The sequence below is a fragment of the Protopterus annectens genome, chromosome 3.part1 (genome assembly GCF_019279795.1).
Source record: "Protopterus annectens isolate FY-2018-M chromosome 3.part1, PAN1.0, whole genome shotgun sequence".
Classification (NCBI taxonomy): Eukaryota; Metazoa; Chordata; order Ceratodontiformes; family Protopteridae; genus Protopterus; species Protopterus annectens.
Genome location: NC_056732.1, coordinates 526,536,095 through 526,562,604, shown reverse-complemented (window position 1 = coordinate 526,562,604; position 26,510 = coordinate 526,536,095). Strand labels below are relative to the sequence as shown.

The window sequence follows — 26,510 nt, the reverse complement described above, 5'->3', positions numbered from 1 at the left end:
GGGGTACTTAGCTTTAATGAAGACTTCGGTTCTGAAATTCAGATTTGAAAATCTCAGGCGACGACCGACCGGCACTTGCGGCACGGCGGACTGCTTTTGCTTTGGGCACCGCGCGGCAAGAAAGACTGGAGAAAATGGCATCGGCTGCTTCTTTTATACCCCTGGTGCACTGATGTCAGGGAAGAGGTGACAGCAACCAACGCTAGACTTTGGAATTCTGGCCAACTGAGGGTAGCCTGCCAGCAGGATAACCCAAGAGTAATGACTGCAACAGTGAAACACGATGAACATCCAGGACTGCAACAGTGAATACACTCTAAACATCGACATTTATGGTAAGTGTACACAACTGTACTATGTTCTTCGTGTTTCACTGTTGCAGTCATTACATTTGGGTAAATTCCCAAAGCTAAGGAAGGGAGGAGGAAGTTGGAGAGCATTAGGACCAGCTATTAAGCCCTGTAATACTGCAGAGGCAAAACCAGCTCTGGATTTAGAAAAAATAGGATGCTTGGTGAAGGTATGAACAGAGCTCCAGGTAGCACCTTCTAGGATGTCCCTGGTAGGGACCCCTCTGAGAAAGGCTGTAGAGGTAGATGCAGCCCTGGTGGAATGTGATCTTATCCCCTGTGGGGTAGGTTTTCCACGGTGTTTACAGCAGAAATGAATGCAACGGGCTATCCATTTAGAAATGGTTTGCTTTGAAATGGCCTTCCCCTCTGCCCCTGCAGCAAAGCCAACTAGCAGCTGTGCAGATTTTCTGAGAGGCTTAGTCCTGTCCAAATAAAATCTAAGTTGTCTGTGCACGTCCAAGGAATGCAAAATTCATTCTCCTTTGTTTTGTGGATTAGGGAAAAAAGTAGGCAAATGAATGGACTGATTTAGGGCCACACTAGACACCACCTTGGGCATAACGGAAGGATTGGTCCTGAGGGAAACCCTGTCTGCATGGAAGACAATGAAGGGCTCCACTGCCATGAGGGCCTGTAATTCAGACACTCTTTTTGCTGAAGTGATGGCTAGAAGGAAGGCTGTTTTACAAAAAAGGAATTTCAACTCTGCAGTTGCAGCTGGTTCAAATGGAGGGAGAGTGAACTTTTCCAATACAAAGTTAAGGTCCCAGGCTGGAGTAGGTGCTCACCTAGGGGGGGGGTCATAAACTTTTTAGCCCCTCTGAGGAATTCTTTAACAGGGGGTGAGAGAAAAGGGTGGTTCAGTATTATAATGTGCTAAAATTGCAGAGGCATGAATTTTAATAGATGAGAAGGATAGGCCCTTGTGGAGCATTTCTGTTAAGTACTGAAGAATATGAGGTAAACTGGGCACCGTAGTGCCCATACCCCGGGTCTGGCTCCAGGAACAGTATCATTTCTACTTTTCAGCATAGGATTTTCTAGTACTAGGTTTCCTTGCTTCCAGAATTACCTCTAGCACCTGCTTGCTGAGGGATGCTATTGGAGAGCTCAAGGAATTAGTCAGGCTGCAAGGTTCAGGGTTTGAAGCTGAGGGTGCAGAATCTGGCCTGCCTGCTGGGACAGCAGGGAAGGTGTTTGAGATAGGTGCCATGGATCCAGCAGTATCATGCTGCGCAAGAGGGGGTAACAGTGCTGGCGATGCCAGTCTGGTGCAATAAGAATAGTCCTTGGTTTGTCCTGTTTGATCTTTAGCAGAACCTTCAAGAGGAGAAGCAGAGGGGAAAGGCATAAACCGAGAGGCGTTCCCAGGTGAAGGACAGGGCATCCACTTTCCAAGCTTGGCTGTGGGGAGTCCTTGTGCAGAATTTTTACAATTGGTAGTTCTGGGGGGAGGCAAACAGGTCTATCTCTGGAGTCCCCCCATTTGTTCCTCAAGAGGTTGAATATTTTTGGTTCCAGTTTCCATTCGTGTGGGACCATGAGATTTCTGCTTAGGTCATCTGTCAGTGAATTTAGCTTGCCTGGCAGGAACTGAGCTTGTAGGTGCACTTGGTAGCTCAAGGCTGTGTTCCACAGAGCCATGGTTAGTCTGCAGAGAGGGTATGAGCGGGTTCCCCCCTGCTTGTTTATGTACCACATAACTGTGGTGTTGTCTGGTCAGGGAATTCTGTACAGCTAACATTTCTTTTTGGTTGATATGCAGGTGCTAGATCCAAAATCAGAAAAAAGGCCAGCACCAAGGAAGGTTCAAAAGTAGTTTAATAAAACTGAAACTAGACCGGTTTCAGCAGCAAGGCTTTCCTCAGTAGTATAGTCAGCAAAAATCACTTAGTCATCATCTTATATAATGTTCTTTAAGGCATCTATATGACATCACTTCCTGATAAGTCAAAAATGCAAACAAGGCAAAAGTAATTGAAAAATACAATCAGGCAAAAGTAATTGAAAAATACATAGTTCAGTAAACAAAAAAGTTTGCCTGAGTTGCATGCATATCTCCAGATTATAATGAAAAAATCCAAAGAGACACAGTATACTGGTATATCAATGATAATAAACAAACTTAATAAAAAACATACAATAAAGGGTAAATGCCCAAAAATAAACCCGAAACAAAGTCAGGTTATAAGAATTCTGGTGTTGAATACCAGCCACAGTATCCTAAAATGAGCTGAAATGCAAAACCTAAGCAATGCAACCTGATAAGAAATAAGTACATATCGTAATGCAAGTATTGGTTAATTACAAATTATAATTTATCATTTAATCCAGGAGGAAAAGCCCCCAAGTTTAATGATCCACCTTTTTCTTTGGTATTTAGGATATCATGCCAACCTGTTTTAAAAGAACGATTCCTATGATATGATCAATGATGGTGAATGTAAATTTGGCAGTGGGATGTTTGATAACATGTCTATATAGTGCATTAGTTAATCTTCTGTTTCTAATGTCACCAAGGTGTTCAGAGATCCTGACACGAAACTGTCTAGCGTTTGGCCAATATAAAATGCATGACATGTACATGTGGCAAGATAAATAATCCAGTCTGAACTGCAGTTACCAAAAACTGTATGTCGATATTTGTCCAGTGTTCCTACTAGTGAAAGAAGTAGTTTTGAAAATATAGTTACAAAACTGCAATGTCCACATGGATAGATGCCTGAAAGTTTATCTCCAGTAAGTGTTCTTTGAGTTGGAGTGTGATCCATGACCCTGGTTTTTATAGTGTGAAAATAAATTCCCTAAAGTTTTGCCTTTCCTATAGGAAAAATAACATCGTTCTCGAGATAATCTTCCAACAATGGATGAGAATTCAATATATTCCAATGAGTATTAATAATATTTACTAAATTGGCACTATTCCTGCCATAAGTGGTGACAAATCTACATACATCTGATTCCTCATTATGAGTTTTAGTATTGTATTGGAGAAGAGAATCCCTGGATTTAGCATTACTAAATTGGACTGCTGACTCAATAGTGCAGTGGAATAACCTCTGGACAAAAATCTCTTGGTTAGATCCATTTGATGACTCTGAAGATCATCCACTGAGGAACAAATCCTTTTCATCCGCACAAACTGTGATTTGGTATGTTCGAATAATATGTTTGGATGAAAACTATCAGCATGTAGAAGGGTATGATATTGTGAGAATTTTCTGTGTGGACGTTCTAAGAGTGTTATCCTCCTGTCGAATTAAATTGACATCCAAATAACTGATTGCACTCCTATTATATTCCACAGTGAATTGATACCCCAGATGTTCCCATTCAAATGTTGAATAAACTCCTGGAGGTATTCCTCACCTCCTTTCCATATAAGCCAACAGTCGTCCAGGTATCTTCTCCATATATCAATCTCAGGTAGATATATGTTGTGCAAAGGGTCATATAAAATCATATCTTCCATGCAGCCCATAAAAAGATCAGCATAAATGGGTGCAAAGGATGCACCCATAGCCCTGTAGTTGCCAATAGCAGTTTTGTTGGAAATAAAAACATTTTTAGTTAGAATGTGTTCAGCCATACACAACAATAAGGTGTTCATCCCTGGGGGGTATAAATTGGTTTTATTTAGCCAGTATTCCAAGGCATTAATACCCGCCCAATGAGGGATGCTGGTATAAGCGAGGATACATCAAGGGTACACATAAGCCATTCAGGGTCCAATTGAGACTGGAGACTATCTGCAAAAATTCAGTCGTGTCCTTGATTCTTGCTCTAACACATGTTAACAGTGGTTTCAATTTTTCAGTTAGAAAAACAGACAAGGGTTCAGTGAGTAACCCAATGCCAGATACAATCGGTCTGCCTGGTGGCTGATCAATGGACTTATGAATCTTAGGAAGTAGATAAAGTTGTTGTTTCGTAGGATCCTTAACCGTCAAATGAGTTTTGGTTTTATCAGAGATAATTCCAGATTCTACAGCCTTTTCCAAAAATTCATTAATTTCCAAGGCAAAACCTGGAGTAGGATCAATCTCCATCTTCATGTAATGATGATGGTTGGAAAGTTGTCTAAGACCTTCATTCACATAATACTCAGTATCCATCACCACCACCCTTTGTCGGCAGAAATAATAACAATATCCATTATTATTTCTGAGTTGTGTGAGTGCTATTTGTTCCTTCCTAGACATGTTATGCTTTATAGTGTCAACAGAACCCAAATTGAAGTGTATATCCTTTATAACGCCTGCTGGAAAACAGCAACATGTTTATCCATGGGAGGGTTAAATGTAGATTTGTGAAATCTAAAATCAGATGATCTTTGAGCATTGTCAGTTTGATCTTGTTGTTGAAAAAATAATTTCAAGTTAATTTTCCTACAAAAATCCATTGTATCAGAAACCAAAATACTTTCATCAGTGCAAAAAACAGGTATGAAACCAAGGCCTTTATTAAGAAGGGAATATTGATCATCAGTCAAAATATGACTTGAAATATTTAAAACATTAGTACATGAATGATTTACTTCACTATCGACATGAAGAGCTCTTCTAAGTTTTTGACCTCTGTGTTTCCTTCCTGCCCTGTGTTTTTCCCCTAAAGGGACCTCAGTCCTTGACCCCTTTTAGCATTTGGAGAATCACCAATATTAGGTGTCTCAGTATCAGTAGTCGAAGAATCCTCACCAGAGGTAATAAAGCTAGGCCCAGTCTTTTTTAAAATAGACCTTGGTCTTTTTTTGCGTATAAATGGAGCATTCTTGGTACCATGAGCAAACCTCACCCTTTGTGAATCAAATTGTTTGCCCCTATCATAATCTTCCTTATCGGCAAATTTATGCAATTTCTTTTTCTTAAGGTTATTTTCCAAAATAGAGATTTCTTTAGATAATTTGCCAAGACAACCCTGAAAACTAGCCTCATGTTCAAACCGTTTCAGGTTGTTACATGTTTTCTACTTCAATAATATTACTCTGTATTGTTCTCTCATAGAAAGAGGCCAAAATATTAACTCTAATCATGGCAGCCTCCTGTTGTGCTTGTTGCCAATCTTTCAACAGAGTTTCATCCGGTGTGCCCACTAGTGGTTGGATTTTACATCTCAATCCTCTAGGGGATATATTCTGTATTTGGTAAGCTTTAAACAATTTACTGTGCCAAATGTTTGTTCTAAGCATCTTAATTTGTTTACCTAATTGAAAGAATAAGTTTTCGCAACCGTCAACTGGATCCATGATTACCAAATCCACCTTTTCTGTATGTTCAGTTCCTATGCCAAAAATTTTTAAGTCATCCTTGGAGCATAAACCAGATAACAATTTACTGAGATCCCTGACAATAAGTTGCAATGAACCGGAGGAAGAAGATATAAAAAATAAAAATGAACCCTGAAAAGATTCTTTTATTCTTAAGGGTTGAATTGGCAAATCACGAATAAGTCCAAAACAGAAAATCACAATCAGAGTCACAAAGAAGTTGAAGCCAGAATAAATGGCAAATGTAACCCTATATATAGGGAATAATTAACCCTAGCACCTAGGCAAAATGCTATACAGACCAAAAAGTCAAAGGCCTGTAATGTCTAAAATGCAATGTTCTGAGTAATGCACAACCTACAGTTGTTCAGAGGTGGCTAAATCCATATGGAGTATACCAATATGTAATGAATTTAAGCCAGACACACTTATGCACCTTATTTAAATCAGATAACAATATTAGGAAATCAATAATTGTTCAATACAGTCCTCAGATGAAATTGTTATCAAAGGTATAAATGTACAGATGATTATTGTCAGCACTGTATGCCCAGCAGTTATTCTAAAAGAAGACCTGAGTGCAACACTGGGCAAACAAAACAAAAGCCCTCAAAATATGTGACCAATATTGACTCAAATGTGAAACAAAACATGAATCAGTAGGAACATAGGAATGAACAGATATAAGCAATAATATTGTATCAACCTAGTGTATATAACAATGGCTAGTTCATCATAATCAAAGGAAATAAAATAAAATTATGCACATATTGCAAACTGAGCACCCATACATGAAATGTCCTTGAAAAAATAGCAATGTTGTATTGTGCTACAACAGTACTCAGAAATCCAGTATAAAAAAGAAAACGACTAGGCAAAATAATATGAAATATACACGTGTTATAAACTAAGAACACATACATGAAAAGTCCTGAAAAAATGGCACTGTTATATTGTGCTACAACAGTTCTCTAAAGTCCAGTATTCAAGAAAAAACGACTTAACAACACCATCCAGACAGTTAAATGATTGTCACAGAAAAATTCTTCATTATGGTAAAACAATTACCAATGAAAATTGATCCAAAAATAGATGTCAAGAACAGTACCTGGAAAGATGAAGTTTGAAATGTATTAGGACCCTTAAAAAGTTGTTCCAAACAATGTCCCAAAAGGCCAAATCGATCCTCGAAGTCCTGATATGTCCAAAAACAGTATGGAAACCACAACGACCTTGAAAAACAAATCCCAATCCGAAAGATGGTGGAAAAACACTTGCAACCACGTGTAAACGCAAACGATAAACTCAACAGCGTTAATGCATCCAATATACTCACTTGTTAACTTAGATAAACATGATAATCCAACAAAACCAAAAAAGGATGACCAAAAGTCAATCCTTTAAAAAGAAAGCGATGTAGATGCCATGCATCCGAAAATAACGATGTCCAGGATGAAAATTCTTAGCAATCCACAAAAAAGATGACTACCTGAATGGTAGAACTCCCAAACGCCAACAGCCAGCAGGTGCATCTGACTTGGGTTCCATTTGCCCTGAATGCACTGCCCTGCCAAGTGAGCCCCCCATGCATAGTCTGAAGAGTCTGTAGTCAGGGTTTGGGTGGCAGGGGGTAGATTGAAAGGGAGCCCCTTGTCGAGGTTGCAGGCCTCTGCCCACCAAAGAAACTCTGTCTTTATACAAGGAATGATAGGAATCATTGATTCCAGGTCCTTTGACACCATAGGCTTTTTAGATACCATTGTAGTTTCCTCATATGTAGTCTTGCATATGGAATTAGTAGAATGCAAGAGGCCATGAACCCCATAGCTTGCAAAATTTTCCTTGCAGATAGCTGGGTCTTTGTGGCCAGTAGTTTGAAGTAGGCTGTCAAATAAACTTGCTTCTCTGGCGTTAGGTAAGCCATCTGGGAAGTTGTATTCAAGCTTGCTCCCAGGAATACAATCTGCTGGCAGGGTACTAGATGAGATTTCTTTTTGTTTATGGTGTACCCCAGTGAGGTTAGAAGTTTCTTTACAAATGCCAGATGTTTTAAATGCATGTTCTGGCTTTCTGCCTGAATCAGACAATCGTCTAGGTATGGGTATATCTGAATATCCCTCTGCCTGCAAAATGCAATGGCTGCAGCTAGACACTTTGTGAATAACCTGGGCACAGTAGATAAGCCAAAGGGAAGTGCAGAGAACTGACAGTGCATGGAGCCTGCTCTGAAGCGTAGGTATTTCCTGCAAGATTCCCTTACTGGAATGTGCAGGTAAGCTTCCTTTAAGTCTAAGGTTGCCAACCAGGCATCTTTGCCTAGCATAGGAAGCAACTGTTGAAGTGTTAGCATTCTGAATTTTGGGATTACCAAAAAGGTGTTTAGAATAGAGAGGTCCAAGACAGGACACCAGGAGCTGTCTTTTCTGGGTACCAGGAAAAGTCTTGAGTAAAAACCTTGCCCCCTTTCTACTGCTGGGATAGGCTGAATAGCCCTGATACTTAGAAGAGAGAGAACCTGCTGTTGAGCCTCTGCCTACTGATTTGGGTGTAGGTCTGGCTAACCGTTTGGGGTTGGTAAGGTGTGGAGGTGGAATCTGTATCCTTGGAAAACTATATTTAAAATCCATTTGTCCTGGGTAATGAGTTCCCATTTTTTTGCATGCAGGGCAAGATTTCCTCCTAAGGGAGCGGGCAGTTGAGCAAGGCTTGGAAGGGTTAAGGTTAAGTCATTGTGACATTTTTCCATAGGGGCTGTCTTACTACTTCCAGCTTTGGAAGTGGGAGCCCCCCACTGCTTAGGCCTGTGAGTACCTTGAGACTGTAGCCTAGGTGGTCTGCTGTTCCTGGGTTTGGACTGAGAAGGCCTGGAAGAGACTGGAAAGGACCAATTCTTAGAAGGCCAATGTCTACTAAATCTGGGAGGCTGTACTTGCAGGAAATCTTAGTTTGCATAGATTTAGCTTTTTCCTCCATCTTTTTAATGACTTCTTCTGCTTTGTTGCCAAACAGGCAGTCTTGATTTAAGGGAGCATCCAGTAATTTAGCTTTAACATGATCTGGCAAGTTTTGCTCCTTAAGTCAAACATGCCTTCTAAGTACAGACCCAGTGACAGCAGCCCTGCAAGATGCTTCTAAAGAGTCAAAACCACATTGCAAAGTATGTTTACCAACTTGTTCGGCAGAATGCATTAAATCCTGTAATTCTTTATGTTCAGCACGGTCAGGAATCAACATCATTTTCTGTTTAAGTAGTCCCATAATATACTGCTGATACTTTAACATATGAAACTGGCAATTTAAGACCCTAATGGCCAAAGTAGCAGAAGTGTATACCTTCTTACCCCATCTGTCCAAGGCCATGGAATCTCTATCAGAGGGGGTAGGTTTTTGGCAGCAGTAGCCTTAATGCCCTTTGGTCCTTGGGAAATGGTCTCTGGATCCGCAGTAGGATTCTTGAAGAGGAACTTGTGAGAATCAGGTACTTTGTAATACCGGTCAGGTTTTCTGGGAGCTGGAGGTAAAGTGTCTGGGGCCAAGCTAGATTCTAAGGCTGCATCATCCACAATGCCCAGAACAGGAGGGATAGCTAAAGGCCTATGTTGAGGGAGGAGTAAGAATTCCCTCAGCCTCTTTTTGGAGTCAGAGTAATCCTGGCTTTCCCAGTGGAAATGCTCCCTAAGAGTGTGTAAGGTTTCACCAAAAGAAAAATCTTCTGGAGGGGAAGCAGAAGGAATGGAATCCTCTGCAGCAGAATCCTCATAGGCAGATAAGGTCAAATCCTGGTCATCGGAAGAAACAAAAATTTCAGAATCCTGGTCAGAAGAATCAGAAGGAAAATCAGTTATAAGCCTCTTAGAGGGGGAAGGCTGGCTTCCCCTAATTAAAGTAATAAAGTCTTCAGCCATTTTAAGCATTGTTTTTTAGGCATATGGGCCTGACCATGCAGTTTAGATGTCCGTTTTCTAGGCGTGGATTGAGTTTTAGGCCTTGAAGAAGAAGATGGCATCGGTTTAAAATGCAAATCTGTAGGCCTGAATACACCCTCAGAAGCCGGTGCCTGCACATCGGCTCTGGACCCATCCAAGGTAGACACATCCGCATGTTCCATAGTCGAAGAAGCATCTCGCTGCATACCGGAGTCCGAATGGGTCTCAGTAGAGGCCTGCGAATCTGAAGTAGCAGGTATCAGGGGCAGTGAAAGTGTCTCACTGAGTACCGGCAAACTGGTGACTAGCTTAACAGAAGCGTCGTCGGCAGTTTTGGACCTATGCTATCTGTCTCTGTCTTTATCCTTATGTTCTTTCAGAATATCGGTAGTAAGATGGCTTACTGAAGCCATTTCTGGATAGTTAAACTTAGTACCAAAATAATTTGCTGCGAAAACAGACCAACGATGAATAGTTCGGGGGTTGAATAAGGCATAAAACCGACAGCGATGGACGTCGTGGTCTGGGCCTAAGCAAGGAATGTAGTACGAATGAAAATCTTTATGAGGTATTTGCTTTGCAATTGTTAACTTTTACTGACATCGGTTAAGAGCAAGAAGAAGGATCCTCAATGGGGTACTTAGCTTTTTCCAAAGACTTCAGTTCTGAAACTCAAAAATGAAAATTTCAGGAGTCAGCTGACTGGCACTTGTGAACTGCTTCTGATTTGGGCACCGCGCGGCAAGAAAGACTGATGTAATGGCTTCAGCTGCATGTTTTATAGCCCTGATGTCATGGAAGACGAGACAGCATCCGACACAAGAATCCAAGACTCTGGTATTCAGGCTGGCTGAGGGCTACCTGCAGGCAGATAACCCAAATGTAATGACTGCAACAGTAAAACATGAAGAACATCTGACTAGCAGCTGGTCAGATTTTCAGAAAGGTTTAGTCCTGTCCAGATAGAACCTAAGCTGCCTGTGCACGTCCAGGGAGTGCAGGATCCTTTCCCCTGTATTCTGGGGCTTAGGGAAAATGAATGGATTAGTTTAAAGCCACACTAGATACCACCTTTGGCATAAATGATGGGGTAGTCCTGAGGGAACCCCTGTCTGCATGACAGATAATGAAGGGTTCCACGGCCATAAGACACTCTTCTTGCTGAAGTGATGGCTTGAGGTAAAGCCGTTTTCCAGGAGAGGAATTTTTTTAACTCTGCTGAAGCAGCAGGTTCAAAGGGTGGAAGCATGAGTTTTTCCAATACAAAGTTAAGGTCCCAGGCTTTGGTGGGAGCTCTCCTGGGGGGGGGGGGTCTTAAATTTTTTGGATCCTCTCAAGAACTGTTTAACTAGAAGATGAGAGAAGATGGGTGGCTCAGTATTATAATGAGCTGAGATGGCAGAGGCAGGAATCTTAATTGAAGAGAAGGCTATGCCTTTGTGGAACATTTCTGTTAATTAATCTAGTATACGAGGTAAGCTGGGCACATTTGTGTCCCTTCCTCGAAACTTCCTCCAAGAACAGTATCTTTTCCACTTTTCTGAATAGGATTTCCTAGTAGCAGGCCTTTTTGCCTCCAGGATGACATCCAGCACCTGTTTACTGAGGGTTTAGAGGATGAACCAGGCTGCTAGATTCAGGGTTTATAACTGAGGATGCAAAATCTGGCCTCTCTGCTGGGACAGCAGGGAGGGGATCTGAGGCAGGTGCCAAGGTGGCAGTACTGTCAGACTGCGCAAAGGTGGGTACCAGTGCTGGCGTGGCCAGTCTGGTGCAATCAGGATTGTCCTGTTTGATCTTTAGTAGAACCTTCGACAGGAGGAGCAGCGGGGGAAAGACACAGATTGAGTGTTTTTTCCCATGTGAAGGACAAGAGCATCCACTTTCCATGCTTGGCTGTGGGGAGCTCTGGTGCAATATTTGCTCAATTGAAAGTTCTGAGGGGAAGCGAAGAGGTCCACCTCTGGTGCCCCCCACCTGTGGATCAGCAGCTTGAATGATATGGGTTCCAGTTTATACTCCTTTGGGTCCATTAGATTTCTGCTCAAGTCATATGCCAGTGAATTTAGTTTGCCTGTCAGAAATTGAGCTTGCAGGTGCACTAGATTGCTCAAGGCTGTGTCCCACAGAGCCTTGGCTAACCTGCAGTGGGGGTAGGAAAGGGTTCCCCCCTGCTTGTTTATGTACCACATAACTGTGGTGTTGTCTGTCTATCAATAGTTGCACTGGAAGAATAAGGCATTTGAAGGCTGTCAGAGCATTCTATACAGCTAACATTTCTTTCTGATTGATATGCAGGTGCATTTGCTTTGGGCTCCATTTGCCTTGAATACCTTGTCCTGCCATGTGAGCCCCCCATGCATAGTCTGATGCATCTGCTGTTAGGGTTTGGGCGGCAGGGGGTAGAGTGAAAAATGAGTCCTTTGTTGTGGTATCAGGCCTCTGCCCACCAAAGAAACTCTACTCTTATGCAAGGAATGACAGGAATCATGGATTCCAGGTCCTGAGAAAGGTGACACCAGAGACTTTTTAAGTACCATTGAAGTTTCCTCATATGCAGTCTTGCATATGGAATTATTAGAATGCAGAGAGGCCATGAACCCTAGGGCTTGCAGTATTTTTCTTGCAGATAGCCGGGTTTTGGTGGCCAGTAGAATTAGTTAGTTTGTCAATAACATTTGTTTTTCTGAAGTGAGGAATGCCATCTGGGAAGTTGGGTTCAAGCTTGCTCCCAGAAATACAATCTGTTGACTGGGTACCTGGTGTGATTTATTTTTGTTGATGGTGTACCCCAGTGACGTTAGAAGTCTCTGTACAAATGTCAGGTTCTGGAGTAGCAATTGCTGACTGTCTGCCTGAATCAGCCAATCATACAAGTTGTGTGAATTAGAATTTTCTCTGCCTGCAATACGCAATGGCTCGAGCTAGGCATTTTGTGAATACCTTGGGTGCAGTAGATAAGCCAAAGGGAAGTGCAGAGAACTGATAATGCATAGAGCCTGCTGTGACACATAGGTATTTCCTGCAAGATTCCCTTATGGGGATGTGCAGATAAAAAGAAAAAAAAAACTTACTTCTAGGGTGGCTAGCCAGGAGTCCTTGGCTAGCATAGGAAGCAGCTGCTGGAGAGTAAGCATCCCGAACCTTGGAACAACCAGGAAGGGGTTGAGAATAGACAGACCCAGGATAGGGCACCAAGATTTTTCTTTCCTGGGTACCTGAAACAGTCTGGAGTAAAAACCTTGTCTCCTTTGCTCTGCTGGGACAGGTCAAAGAGCCTTGATACTGTGAAGAGAAAATACTTGCTTTTGGGCCTTTGCCCACTGGTGTGGGGAGAGGTCTGGCCATCCGCTTGGGGTTGGCAGTGAGTGGAAGTAGAATCTGTATCCCAGGGATACCATGTTCAAGACCCATCTGACCTGGGTGATGTACTCCCAAGTTTTTGCATGTAGGGCAAGTTTTCCTCCTAAGGGTGCAAGCACTTGGCCAAGGCTTGGAAGAATTGAGTGTATGTCATTGTGAGATTTCACCATAGGATTTTGACTTACTACTCTCGGTTTTAGAAATGGGAGCACTCCATTGTTTAGATCTGTGCATACCCTGAGATTGTAATCGTGGTGGTATGCTGCCCCTGGGTTAGGACTGAGAAGGTCTGAGAGGGACTGGAAGGGACCAGTTTTTAGAAGGCCAATGCCTACTGAATCTAGGTGTCTGTACCTGTAGGAAATACTTAACAGTTTGCATAGATTTAGCTTTTTCCTCCATCTTTTTTATTACTTCTTCTGCTTTACTGCCAAACAGGCGTTCTTGATTTAGTGGTGCATCTAGTAATTTTGCCTTGACATAGTCTGGCAAGATAAGTTCCTTAAGCCAAGCATGCCTTCTAAGAACAAACCCAGTGACAGCAGCCTTGCAAGATGCTTCTAAGGCATTAAAACCACATTGCATAGTATGTTTTCCAACTTGGTTAGCAGAATGCATTAACTCTTGTAAATCTTTATGTTCTGCACAAACAGGAATCAACATAATTTTCTGTTTAATTAGCTCCATAATATGTTGCCGATGCTTTAACATATGAAACTGGCAATTTAAAGCCCTAATGGCCAGAGTAGCAGAGGTGTACATCTTCTTACCCCATCTGTCTAAAGCCCTAGAGTCCCTATATGAAGGGGTAGGGCTTTTGGCTCTTGTAGCCCTAATGCCTTTAGGTCCCTGGGAAATGGTCTCTGGATCCGCAGAGGGATTCTTAAAGAGAAACTTGTGGGAGTCAGGTACTCTGTAGTACCTGTCAGGTTTCCTGGCCGCTGGAGGCAAGGTATCAGGGGTAATGTTGGATTCCAAGAAGACATCATCTACAATCTCCAGAACAGGGAGTATAGCTAGAGGCCTGTGCTGAGGCAAGTCTAGAAATTCTCTGAGTCTCTTTTTGGACTGTGGGTAGTCCTGGCATTCCTAGCAGAAATGCTCTTAAGGTATGCAAGGTTTCGCCAAAAGAAAAGTCCTCTGGAGGGGAAGCAGAGGGGATGGAATCCTCTGCATTTGAATCCTCATAGGACGATAAGGGAATGTCCTGGTAGTCAGAGGGATCAGAGTCATCAGGCTAACGGTCTGTAGAATCAGAAGGAAAATCAATCCTTTGTCTTATAGAGGGGGAAGGCTGTCTTTCCCTAATTAAAGTTATAAGGTCTTCAGCTATTCTAAGCATTTGTTTCCATGGTATGGGAGCTACAGCATGCACTTTGGTCGTCTGTTTTCTAGGTGAAGTGTGAACTCTGGGCCTGAGAAACTCGATAGTTTTAGTTAGAAACAAAGATGTCGGTTTCATATGACCATCAGAAGGTTGGAATACACCCCTCAGAAGCCAGTGCCTGCACAGCGGCTCCGGACCTATCCAAGGTAGGGACATTCGCAGGTTCCATAGTTGAAGAAGCAACTGGCGGCATACCAGACTCCGAAAGGGTCTCAGCAGAGGCCTGCGAATCTGTAGAAGTGGGTATCGGGGCTGTGAAGGCACCTCGCTGAGTACCGGCCTATGCAGTCTGCCTCTGTCTTTATCCTTACGTTTTTTCGGAAGATCGGTAGCCGGATGATTTATCAAAGCCATTTCGGAGAACGAGAGCAAAAGAATTTAATGACAAAAATAGCCTGAAGACGAATAGTTCGGGCGTTGAACAAGGCACAGAACCGACAGCAAGGAACAACGTGGTCTGGGCTTAAACAGATGACGCAGTAAGAATGAAAATCTTTGTGAGGTATTTGCTTTCCACAGGCAAGACAATCATTAACTTTTTCTGACATCGGTTTAGAGCAAGAAAAAAGGATCCCAACGGGGTACTTATCTTTTAGAAGACTTCAGGTCTGAAACTCGAAAAAGGAAAATTTCAGGAGTCGGCCGACCGGCACTTGCAAACTGCTTCTGCTTCGGGCACCACATGGCAAGAAAGACTGATGTAATGGCGTCTGCTGCATGTTTTATACCCATGACGTCCTGACATCATAGAAGAGGTGACAGCATCCGACGCAGAAATCCCAAGACTCTGGTATTCAGGCCGACTGAGGGCTACCTGCAGGCAGATAATCCAAATGTGATGACTGTAACAGTGAAACACGAAGAACATCTACTCTGTTCAGCTGCCACTCGTGAGGATCCAGGATCTGTCTGCTCAGCTGGTCTGCCAAAACATTGAGCTTTCCTGGAAGAAACTGAGCTAGGAGATACAGGCACAGGGATGCTGCTATGGACCAAAGACTCATGCTCGGTCTGTCTGCACAGGAGGTAAAAATGAGTCCCCCTCGCTTGTTGATGTACCACATGACTGTGGTGTTGTCTGTCCTGACAAGAACGGTCCCTGGAGAAAGAAGATGTTTGAAAGCTAGTAAAGCCTGCTGGACTGCCATCAACTCCTTTACATTTATGTGCAGGTGCATCTGCTGGGCATTCCAACTTCCCTGTACACATCTGCCATCTAGGTGAGCTCCCCAGGTGTAGTCCGATGCATCTGTGGTAAGAACTTCAGTGGTTGGGGGTGGGTGAAAAGGCATGCCTTTCTTCTGTAGACAGGCTGTTGCTCACCAAAGACGCTCTGTCCGCAGACATGGAAGCAGAGGAATTATCACATCCAGGTCCTGTGTTTGTTGACACTAAGTGTTCTTGAGGTACCATTGCAATTTCCTCATATGCAGTTTTCCATATGGAATCATGATAATGCAAGAGGCCATGAATTCCAGAGCTTGCAGGTATTTCCTTGCAGGGAGCTGGAACAGGCACAGGGAGCTGGAACAGGCTCACCAAATCCTTGAAGTAAGTTTAAAGAGTTGTCTGCTTCTCCTGGGTGAGATACAGCATCTGGGCGACTGTGTTCAGACTTGCTCCCAGGAATGTAATCTCTTTGGATGGCACCATTTTTTATTTTTCTATGTTGAGAATGTACCCCAGGGAAGAGAGAAGAGTCTTTACAAATTCTAGATCCTTTAGCAGCTGTTCCTGAGAATTTGCTTGAATTAGCCAGTTGTCCAAATATGGATAAATCTGAATTTTCTTTTGCCTGCAAAAAGCAATGACTGGAGCAAAGCACTTTGTGAAAACTCTGGGACCAGTAGATAAGCCAAAGGGCAGCACAGATAATTGACAATGTTGCTTGCCCACCCTGAAACAAAGGTATTGCCTGCAACTTTCCCTGATAGGGATGTGCAGATAAGTTTCTTTGAGATCCAATGTTACCAGCCAGGATTCCTTTTCTAACATTGGCAGTAACTGATGCAGAGTGAGCATTTTGAACTTTGAAATTATCAAGAGAGTGTTCAGGATGGATAGATCCAGGATAGGACGCCAGGTGCCTTCTTTTTTTGGAACTAGGAACAGTCTGGAATAGAATCCCTGACCCACCTGCTGAGCAGGAACGGATTCTATTGCTCCCAGATGTAACAGAGACAAAATTTGCTTTTCTACTTCTGCCCTTTGGTTTGGAGGAGCGTCCGGGAATCCTTTGGGTACTGGGAAGGTGTGGAAAGAAAACTTGTGCCCTAGGGATACAGTTTTGAGGGCCCATTTGTCATCTGTGATGGTGGCCCAAACATTTGCAAACAGGGCCAAACTTCCCACTAAAGGACTCTCCGGGCAGTCAAGAACAGGCAGAAGTTGGACAGAGTCATTGAGAAGGTTTAGACTGAGATGCAGGTTTAGAACTTCCCACCTTGGAAGAGGAAGCCTGCCAACGCTTAGACCTTTGAGGGGTAGCCCCCTGCCCCCTAGAAGATTTGTAACTTCTAGTCCTAGAACAGCTCTGTCTGCATTAGTAGACCTAACAGCAAGAGTGGCAGAGGTATAAACCTTTTTATCCCACCTATCTAGGTTCCTGGATTCCCTGTCAGACGGAACAGGATTTTTAGTAACAGTGTCCTTAACTCCTTTAGGGCCTTGAGAAATAACCTCTGGATCAGTCAACGGATTTCTGAAACAAAACACATGAGAATCAGGAACTCTACAATACCTGTCAGGTTTCCTGGGAGCAGGAGGAACCGAATTTGGAGTTGAGGAATTTTGCAGAAAAACATCATCAACCACTTCCAACACAGGAGGAATAGCCAAAGGCTTATGCTGAGGCAAATCCAAAAACTCTCTAATCCTTTTCTTAGAAAGGGGGTAATCCTGACTTTCCCATTTAAAATGTTCCTTGAGAGTATTTAAAGCATCACCAAAAGAGAAATCTTCTGGAGGAGAAGCAGAAGGGATGGACTCCTCTGCGTCAGAGTCCTCAAAAGGAGAGAAAGCTCGAGAAACAACTTCATCCACAGAAAAGTACAGTTGCGTACTTACCATAAATGTAGATGTTCGAGTGTATTCACTGTTGCAGTCATTACAATTGGGTTATCCTGCTGGCAGGCTACCCGCAGTCGGGCCTGAATTCCAAAGTCTAGGTCCGGCGTCGGTTGCTGTCACCTCCTCCCTGACGTCAGTGCGCTAGGGGTATAAAAGATGCAACCGACGCCATTTTCTTCAGGTTTTTCTTGCCCCAGATGTCAGGTGCCCCCAAAAGGGTAGGCTAAAAATATGTCAATAAAGCCTGCATGCACCAAGGTAAATTTTTCCTTCATCTACAAGCAAATACACCACATAGGTTGTATAGAATAGAGAAGTACAGATAAGTTCCAGCAAAGATAAGGGGGATAGTGGGAGGGTAACCTGGACTGCATCAGTGAATACACTCGAACATCTACATTTATGGTAAGTACACAACTGTACTATGTTCATCGTGTTTCACTGTTGCAGTCATTACAATTGGGTTGAATCCCAAAGCTAAGGTTGGGAGGCTGGAGCTAAATAGGTTTAGGAGCAGCTATGAGGCCCTGAAGAACTGCAGTGGCAAAGCCTGCCCTGGATTTAGAGTAGAGTGGTAAGTGATCGTGCTTTGTAAAAGTGTGCACTGAATTCCAGGTTGCAGCCTCTAAAATGTCTTTGGTTGGTACTCCTCTGAGGAAGGCTGCTGAAGTGGCTGCTGCTCTGGCTGAATGTGGCCTAATGCCCTTAGGCACTGATTTGCCATGTTGTGAATAGCAGAAATGAATGCAGTGGCCTATCCATTTTGAAACAGTCTGCTTTGAGAGAGCCTTTCCTTGTGATCCTGCAGCATATGCCACTAGTAATTGCTCAGTCTTTCTGAAAGCTTTGGTTCTGTCCAAGTAGAAGCGCAGCTGTCTGTGTATGTCCAAAGAATGCAGAAGACTCTCACTCTTATTCTGTGGGTTTGGGTAAAAGGTAGGCAAATTAATAGTTTGGTTAAGGGCCACACTGGACACTACCTTAGGCATAAATGTCGGGTTTGTTCTCAGAGAAACCCTATCTGGATGGAAAATGATAAAAGGTTCCACAGCCATGAGTGCCTGTAGCTCTGAGACTCGTCTTACAGAGGTTACTGCTAGGAGCAGAGCTGTTTTCCATGTTAAAAATTTTATATCAGCTGTAGTGGCTGGCTCAAAAGGAGGCAGGGTGTGTTTTTCCAAGACATAATTGAGGTCCAATGCAGGTATTGGTGATCTCCTTGGAGGCCTAAAGTTTTTGGCTCCTCTGAGGTACTGCCTTAATAAGGGATGAGAAAAAATAGGTGGCTCTGTATTGTAATGAGCTGAAATGGCAGAGGCATGAATCTTAATTGATGAAAAGGATAGGCCTTTGTCCAGCATCTCAGTTAAATATTGCAAAATCTGAGGAATATTTGGTACAGTCGTGTCAATCCCTTGTGCCTGGTTCCAAGCACAGAATCTCTTCCATTTTTCAGCATAAGATTTTCTGGTACTAGGCCTCCTGGCCTCCAAAATAACATCCATCACCGCTTTAGAGAGAGGTGTGTTTTGAATGACTACATTATCCGCCATGCTGCCAGATTTAAGGTCTTGAGTTGGCTGTGCAGGATCTGATTGTTGTGTTGGGACAGTAAGTGAGGAATTTGAGGTAATGTCCAGGCTGGGTATTGAGACAAGTTCCTTAGGATTGGTACCAGTGCTGGCGGGGCCAGTCTGGGGCAATCAGTGTCATTTTTGGCTGCTCTTGTCTGACTTTTAGGAGTACCTTGGGGAGGAGAGGCAGTGGAGGAAAGGCATATACTGTTAAGTTTCTCCAGCTGAAAGATAGAGCATCCACTTTCCATACTTGCTTGTGATAAGTCCTTGTGCAGAATCTCTGTAGTTGGCAGTTGTGAGGGGAAGCAAATAGATCTATGTCCAGGCATCCCCAATTCCTTGTTATGTTGAAGACTTGCGGATCCAATTTCCACTCGTGGGGATCCATGAGGTTTCTGCTTAGTTCATCTGCCAGAGTACTTATCTTTCCTGGCAGGAATTGTGCCTGCAGATGTACTTGGTAAGTCAATGCTGTGTCCCACAAAGTCATGGCTAGTCTGCATAGGGGGTAGGAATGAGTGCCTCCCTGCTTGTTTATGTACCACATGACTGTAGTATTGTCCGTCTTTATCAGTAGTTGTACTGGATGAAGTAGATCCTTGAAATCTTTCAGGGCATTCTGAACAGCTAGCATCTCTTTTTGGTTGATATGTAGACGGATTTGGCTTGCGGACCATGTGCCCTGAATACATCTTCCTGCCATGTGGGCCCCCCAGGCATAATCTGATGCATCTGTTGTTAATATCTGCCTGGCTGTGGGTAAAGCGAATGGCTGCCCCTTGTTGTGGTGACAGGCCTTTGCCCACCATCAAAACTCCTGTTGTAGGCAGGGAATGAGGGTAATTATTGTTTCCAGGTTGTGGCAATGTTGAGTCCAAACACTTTTTAGATACCACTGAAGTTTCCTCATATGCAGTCTTGCATATGGAATTAGCAGAATGCAGGATGCCATGAAGCCCAAAGCCTGCAGAATTGTTCTTGCAGATAACTGGGTCTTTGTTGCCAACACTTTGAAATAAGTAGTCAGTTGCCTTTGTTTGCCTGGCGTGAGATAAGCCATCTGGGCAGTTGTATTTAAGCTTGCACCCAGGAATATAATCTCTTGGGAGAGTACTAGTTTGATTTCTTTTCGTTTACTGTGTAGCCTAGGCAAGTTAGTAATCTTTTTACAAACGCCAGAAGCTGTAGTAGAATGTCCTTGTTCCCTGCTTGAATAAGGCAGTCGTCCAAGTAAGGATATACTTGTATTCCTCTTTGTCTGCAAAATGCAATTACTGGAGCCAGGCATTTTGTGAAGACCCTGGGCTCAGTAGATAAGCCAAAGGGCAGTGCAGAGAATTGGTAATGCATTGAGCCAGCTATGAATCTGAAGTATCTTCTGCATGATTGTCTGATTGGGACATGCAGATATGCCTCTTTTAGGTCTAAAGTCACAAGCCAAGCTTTCTTGCCCAGCATGGGCAGAAGCTGCTGCAGAGTCAACATTTTGAATCTTGGAATATCCAGATGTGTGTTTAGAATAGATAGGTCCAATATTGGTCTCCAGGCTTTGTCCTTTCTGGGCACCAAGAACAGTCTTGAGTAAAATCCTTGTCCCTGCTCTTGCTGTGGTACTTGCTGAATGGCCCTCATGTCCATGATGGATGACACTTGCTTTTGTGCCTCTGCCCACTGATTTTTTGGCAGGTCTGGCAAACCGTTTGCCCTTGGCAAAGTGTGAAAGTGAAACCTGTAGCCTTGTGACACTATATCCAAGACCCATTTGTCCTGGGTTATTACATGCCAATTTTGAGAAAAAAGTGCTAGTTTTCCCCCTAAAGGTGCTGCCAGAAGATAAATGCTTGGCGCAGGCAGGGGGAAGTCATTGGGACTGTTTCCTGTATAGCTGTGATTTGTCTTCTCCACTTTTGGAGGTAGAAGTACCCCATTGTTTAGACCTGTATGAGCCTTGGGGCTGCGATCTGCCTCTAGGGCGTCTGTATCTGCCTCTTTGTGGTCTGTCTGACACTGGAAAGGACCAATTCTTTGTAGGCCAGTGCCTGCTAAATCTTGTGGCTGTACCTGTAAGAAATCCTTGACTGTTTGCATAGATTTAGCTTTGTCCTACATTTTCTTCAACACCTCTTCTGCTTTAACACCAAACAAGGTATCATGCTGTAATGGAGCATCTAATAATTTTGCTTTAACACGATCAGGCAGATTCTATTCCTTTAACCAAGCATGCCTCCTAATGACAGAACCCGTAACAGCGGCCCTGCAGGAGGCCTCCAGAGAATCAAAACCACATTGCAAACTATGCTTTCCCACTTGTTCAGCTGCATGCAATAAATCCTGCATTTCTTTGATTTCTGCACATTCAGAATTTATCAACATTTTCTGTTTAAGCAGTGACATAATATATTGCTGATATTTAAGCATATGAAACTGACAATTTAAAGCCCTTACAGCCAAAGTAGCAGAAGTGTAAATCTTTTTTCCCCATCTGTCCAATGCCCTAGAATCCCTGTCAGAGGGGGTAGGGTTTTTTGCAGTGGAAGCCTTGACCCCTCTGGGACCCTGAGAGATAGTTTCTGGGTCAGCAGCAGGGGTCTTAAAAATAAATTTATGTGAATCAGGAACCCTGTAGTATCTGTCTGGCTTAACAGGAGCTGGAGGTAAAGAGTCAGGAGTCAGACTGGACTCCGAAAATACATCATCTACAATGTCTATCACAGGTGGAATAGCAAGGGGCCTGTGCTGAGGTAGTAAAAGGAAGTCTCTGAGCTTTTTCTTAGATTCTGAATAATCTTGGCTCTCCCACTGGAAATGCTCCCTCATGGTATGCAGAGTTTCCCCAAAAGAATAATCCTCAGGAGGAATCCTCATAGGGAGGAAGAGAGTATTCCTGATCATAAGAGGACTCGGAAGAAATGGAAACCTGATCTGAAGATTCATATTCTGTCTCTTGCCTAGGCCTCTTATCAGGTGGGGGATGGGAACCCCTGATCAAAGTAATTAGGTCTTTGGCCATTTTGAGCATCTGTTTTTTAGGCATGGAGACCTGTCCCTGGGGCTGTTGTACTTGTTTCTTTGCCTTTAGAGGTGCTTTAGTCTTTGTCGTTGAAGTCGTTTTAACATATAACTGTGTAGGCCTGAAAACACCCTCAGAAGCCGATTCCTGCTCAGCGGCTCCAGACCCATCGGAGGGAATAGTTTCCTAGGTTCCAATACCTAGAGTTTCCAGTGGCCTAGTTGGCTCCATGTGGGAGTCGGACGTGGCCTGCAGCTCTAAAGTAGTGGGCGTCAGGGGCTGCAAAAGCGCCTCACTGAGAACCAGCGAACCGGCGACTGGCTTAGAAGAAGCCTCATCGTCAGTTTTGGACCTCGAATGCCTATCCTTTTCTTTGCGTTTCTTTTGAATTGCGGTAGTCGGATGGCTATCTGACGACATAGTGTAATTAAATCTTCTGCCAAAATAGTGAAATGCAAAATCGCACAGACACTTAATAGTGCGTTGGTTAACTCTAGCACAAAATCGACAATTAGCAACATCGTGATCAGGGCCTAGGCAAGGAATACAGTAAGAATGGAAGTCCTTATGAGGTATTTGCTTCCCACAAGAAATACAATTATTAACTTTTTCTGACATCGGTCTGGAGCAAGAAAAAAAGTTTCCCCAACGGGGTACTTAGCTTTTAATGAAGACTTTGGATCTGAAATTTGAACAGGAAAATCTCAGGAGTCTGCCGACCGGCACTTGCGAACTGCTGTTGCTTTGGGCACTGCGCGGCAAGAAAGACTGAAGAAAATGGCATCGGTTGCATCTTTTATACCCCTGGCGCACTGATGTCAGGGAGGAGGTGACAGCAACCGACGCTGGACCTAGACTTTGGAATTCAGGCCGACTGCGGGTAGCCTGCCAGCAGGATAACCCAACTGTAATTACTGCAACAGTGAAACACGATGAACATCTTCACAGGCTTATGACTGGAAGATTTACCTGCAAGTCTAAAGGACTCGGGAGGCCTGGCAACAGCCAAAGTTGCAGCCAAAGTCGTCGGTATGAGGTTGCTGTCTGAACGAAGAACTGAAGTCTCGGACACCGGAGTCAGCTTTGCATCTCTGGATCCAGCTGAAGAGGCAACAGGTGGAAGGTCAGAAGGCAAAATGGACACCAAGGGCCTGGGGACCTCAAAAATGGTTTCAACCGAGACCTGCGGTTGAAAATCTGTGGGCTGCAGGGGCTGCAAATGCGCCTCACTGGCTACCGCAAGACGGATGAACAACCTAACATCATCCGAGGACTTGACCTTCAGAAGCCTGTCGCGGTCCTTATGCTTCTTGGGGATATCTGAAGCCTGAAGACCAGCGGACGCCATACCGACAAACTTAGGCCAAACTACAAAATGCTTAGCTAAAAGCTTAGCCAGACGACGAATAGTACGTGGATTAAAGGAAGCACAAAGATCACAATTAGGAACGTTGTGGTCAAGGCCTAAACAAATAATGCAATAGGAATGAAAATCTCTATGGAGAATCTGTTTTCCACAGGTAAGACAATTATTAACCTTTTCTGACATTCGTTAAGGCAAGAAAAGAGGATCCCCAATGGGGTACTTAGCTGTAGTGGACTTCAACTTCATAGTCAGAAACACAAAAGGTAAACTGCCGACCGGCACTCGTGCAAGAAATGCTTCTGCTTCGGGCTCTGCGGCAAGGAAGACTGAGGAAGTGACATTGGCTGCCTCCTTTTGTATCAGATGCCCTGACGTCCTTTACAACTGACAGCCGATGTCATTTTTACTTACCTTTGGTATTCTGGCCGATCGAGGGCTATCGGGAGCTGGAAAACCCATTGGTTAGGACTGCAACAGTGAAACACGAACATCTCACTGTAACTCTCTCCTTGCCGTGTCTTGTAAGTGACGAGCCAGTGTGCCTGACAATAGAGTTATCTATCACTAAACTATTTCTGCTGCTGTGGTTCAAAGGGGTAGATCTGGAGTGTTTTTATTACAGTAAGGTAAGCATGAGGTGAATGAGTGGCCCGATTTTTGCTGCCACTTAAAGAATCAATCACTCCCAACAAAAAAATAAGATTTACAGCCTTATTATATAACATTTTGGTATGATTAAGGAGGGACTGTAGTAGCGGTGTATGAAGCTCATAGGACAAGTTTTAGAGAGAGGGACACCTTCAGAGTAATTAGGTACTTACATCTCTCATAGATAAAACTTTTAGTGCTGAATACAAGTTCATTATGTGGCATAAGGCAGTTTGTACACTCTTAGAAGACCTAGTGATAAAAGGCTGGCAAGCAGAGATGAATCTAGCAGGCAGACCCTTCATCTTATCTAATGCGTAGGTGTTTATACAAGTAAAGTAAATGCAGCAGATAGTATGTGTAATGTTAGTAGAAGACAAAATATGCATAATGGTCACCAGTGATTAGTAGTCTTGTCCCAAATACTGACCATTTTAAAATTAAGAAGGAAAAAAGGGGTTAATACTTCTGGGTTTTGCACAGCATGCTAAGCACCTAGGAAAATACGGAAAATATGAAGGAGCAATTATCTCAAGCTTTAGCAGTCAAAGGGGAAGAACTTCCCAGTTTGATCTTTTAGTGATCATTAGTATGAGCATATTAGATGAGACTAGGAAGTGCTTTCAAAGTTAAATTTACTTTAAGGGCAGACAACTCAAAAAGTCAAGTTTAAAACACCAACATTGACTGTCTTTAGTGGACACTCAAATCCACAACATCCCAACAATGTTCATTAGCTCTAGCTTTATTATCCAGACCTCGTCAACCTTCACAGCCTTGCCAAAGCTGCTGTACTTAACTGCCACACTAATCCCATTTGCAGAAACAAGTCCAATACCTCCATCTGCTTTTGGTACTTCCTCCTGAAAGGAAGGCATGCCCAGTGCATTCAGTAGCTTCTCAAAGTGTTCCATCTACTTTTCCGTTATGCTTCCACCTGAAGTCGGTATATCACACTACTGATGAGGAAAAAGCCTTTGCAACATTTCCACTCTACATTTTGAGCTGCAAAATGGTTTGAGCTCATATGCAGAAAAGCACAAGACAATTTGGTGAGGAAGATTTCAGACAGACAAGAAGGCAAGAGGAAACGAGGATGTCCAGCAAAGAGATAAATGGATTGTGTGAGAGAAGACTTGTGACAGTCAGGCATGACTGTCGAAGGTAGGAGAGTGGCACTGAATCAAGAGAGATGGTGGAAGGTGACAAGACACTCTGACCCCATGTACAAAATGGAGAAGAAAGGGGTTGATGACGAAATGGTTTGACAGAACTTCTCTGAGGTAATCTGAAAGTCACTATGGCCTCACTAAACACCTCCCAGACATGGATCTTCAGCAACTGTTGCAGCCTTCCTCACTCCCTGAATACCCAAGAGTCAAAACTGGAGACCTTCTGCTAGCACTGCTTGGAAGATTCTTTAACCTGATGGTTTCCTCATGGGTGATGTCCCACCACAGCACTTCCGTTAACATCCCGACAAGCACTAGCTACTTATCACAGCTCCATGACACCATGGTCAGTTCAGATTCCATACCCGACCTCTCCATGGTATATTGGAGAAGCTCTTGTATAAACTGGGGTTAACTCATTTCCCAAAGTCTCAATTAGATTAGGTGTTGCAAGGATAGTGTCTCACAAACAGTTTGGTTCCCCAGGTTTTTCTAGCCACTGCCCCAACCATCTAATCCAACCCATCACCAAATGGTGATCAGCAGACAAATTAGCACTTCTTTTAACCAGAGTGATCAAAATGATGACATCAAGCCTGCTGACAATATTATACAAAGTTAACCATTTTTTGGAAAAAAAAAAATTCATGCACTTTGAAGTGAAACAAGCTCGTTACATGTTCAACTCAATTCCTAAAAAAATACTTTGCGCACAAATCTGGAGAAGAAAAAATAAGGCTGGAAAGAACAGGACAGCAATAACTAAAATTGTAAGTTTTAGAAAGTACTTTTAGATGAAACCAATGAACACAACCTGTACTTATTAAAACCGCTATTAGAAGTGAGAAGTTGTTTACATAAATAACTGTCCAAGACTTGGATGATAAAGAAACAAACGGCTAATTTACAAAAGATTTCTGTCCAAAGTGATTTGTGAAATAAGCAATGAAATATGTATATTTAATAAAAAAAAGAAATTAAAATGCAGCAAACTAACATATTTTGTTGTCAGTGTCCAAAATAGTTTTACTTCTCCCAACTAAAAACAAAAAAAAAAAGACTTTTATATCAAATCTATGTAGTTCCAAAACACAAACAGAAATTGTGCAACACTAAACCACCAGCTAATTTCCCTTACCTGGATCGGAAAAATCTTCACAGCTACATAGTCATTCATTAGCTGAGCCTTCCAAACACAACCAAAGCGCCCCCTGGCTTTTATTTCTAGTAACTGCAATGGCTTTAACCCAACTAAAGGAGAAGGTGGTGGTAGCCCAGGGTCCTGTAAAGTGAAAATCAAATTACTATCTGCAAATCTTGAAGGTAAACTGTTTTGACCATAAAAGTTAAAACACATAACACAAGCTTTTGAT

General features: G+C 43.1%; 1 protein-coding gene across 1 annotated transcript in view; it reads right to left on the bottom strand.

Annotated features, from left to right (window-relative positions):
• Window positions 1–26,510, bottom strand: part of ACVR2B (activin A receptor type 2B) — a 715,604-nt gene that overhangs the window by 334,346 nt on the left and 354,748 nt on the right. Inside the window, exon 5 of the mRNA XM_044066229.1 lies at window positions 26,276–26,419. Coding sequence (XP_043922164.1) covers window positions 26,276–26,419 — 144 coding nt within the window. The remainder of the gene's footprint in view (window positions 1–26,275; window positions 26,420–26,510) is intronic.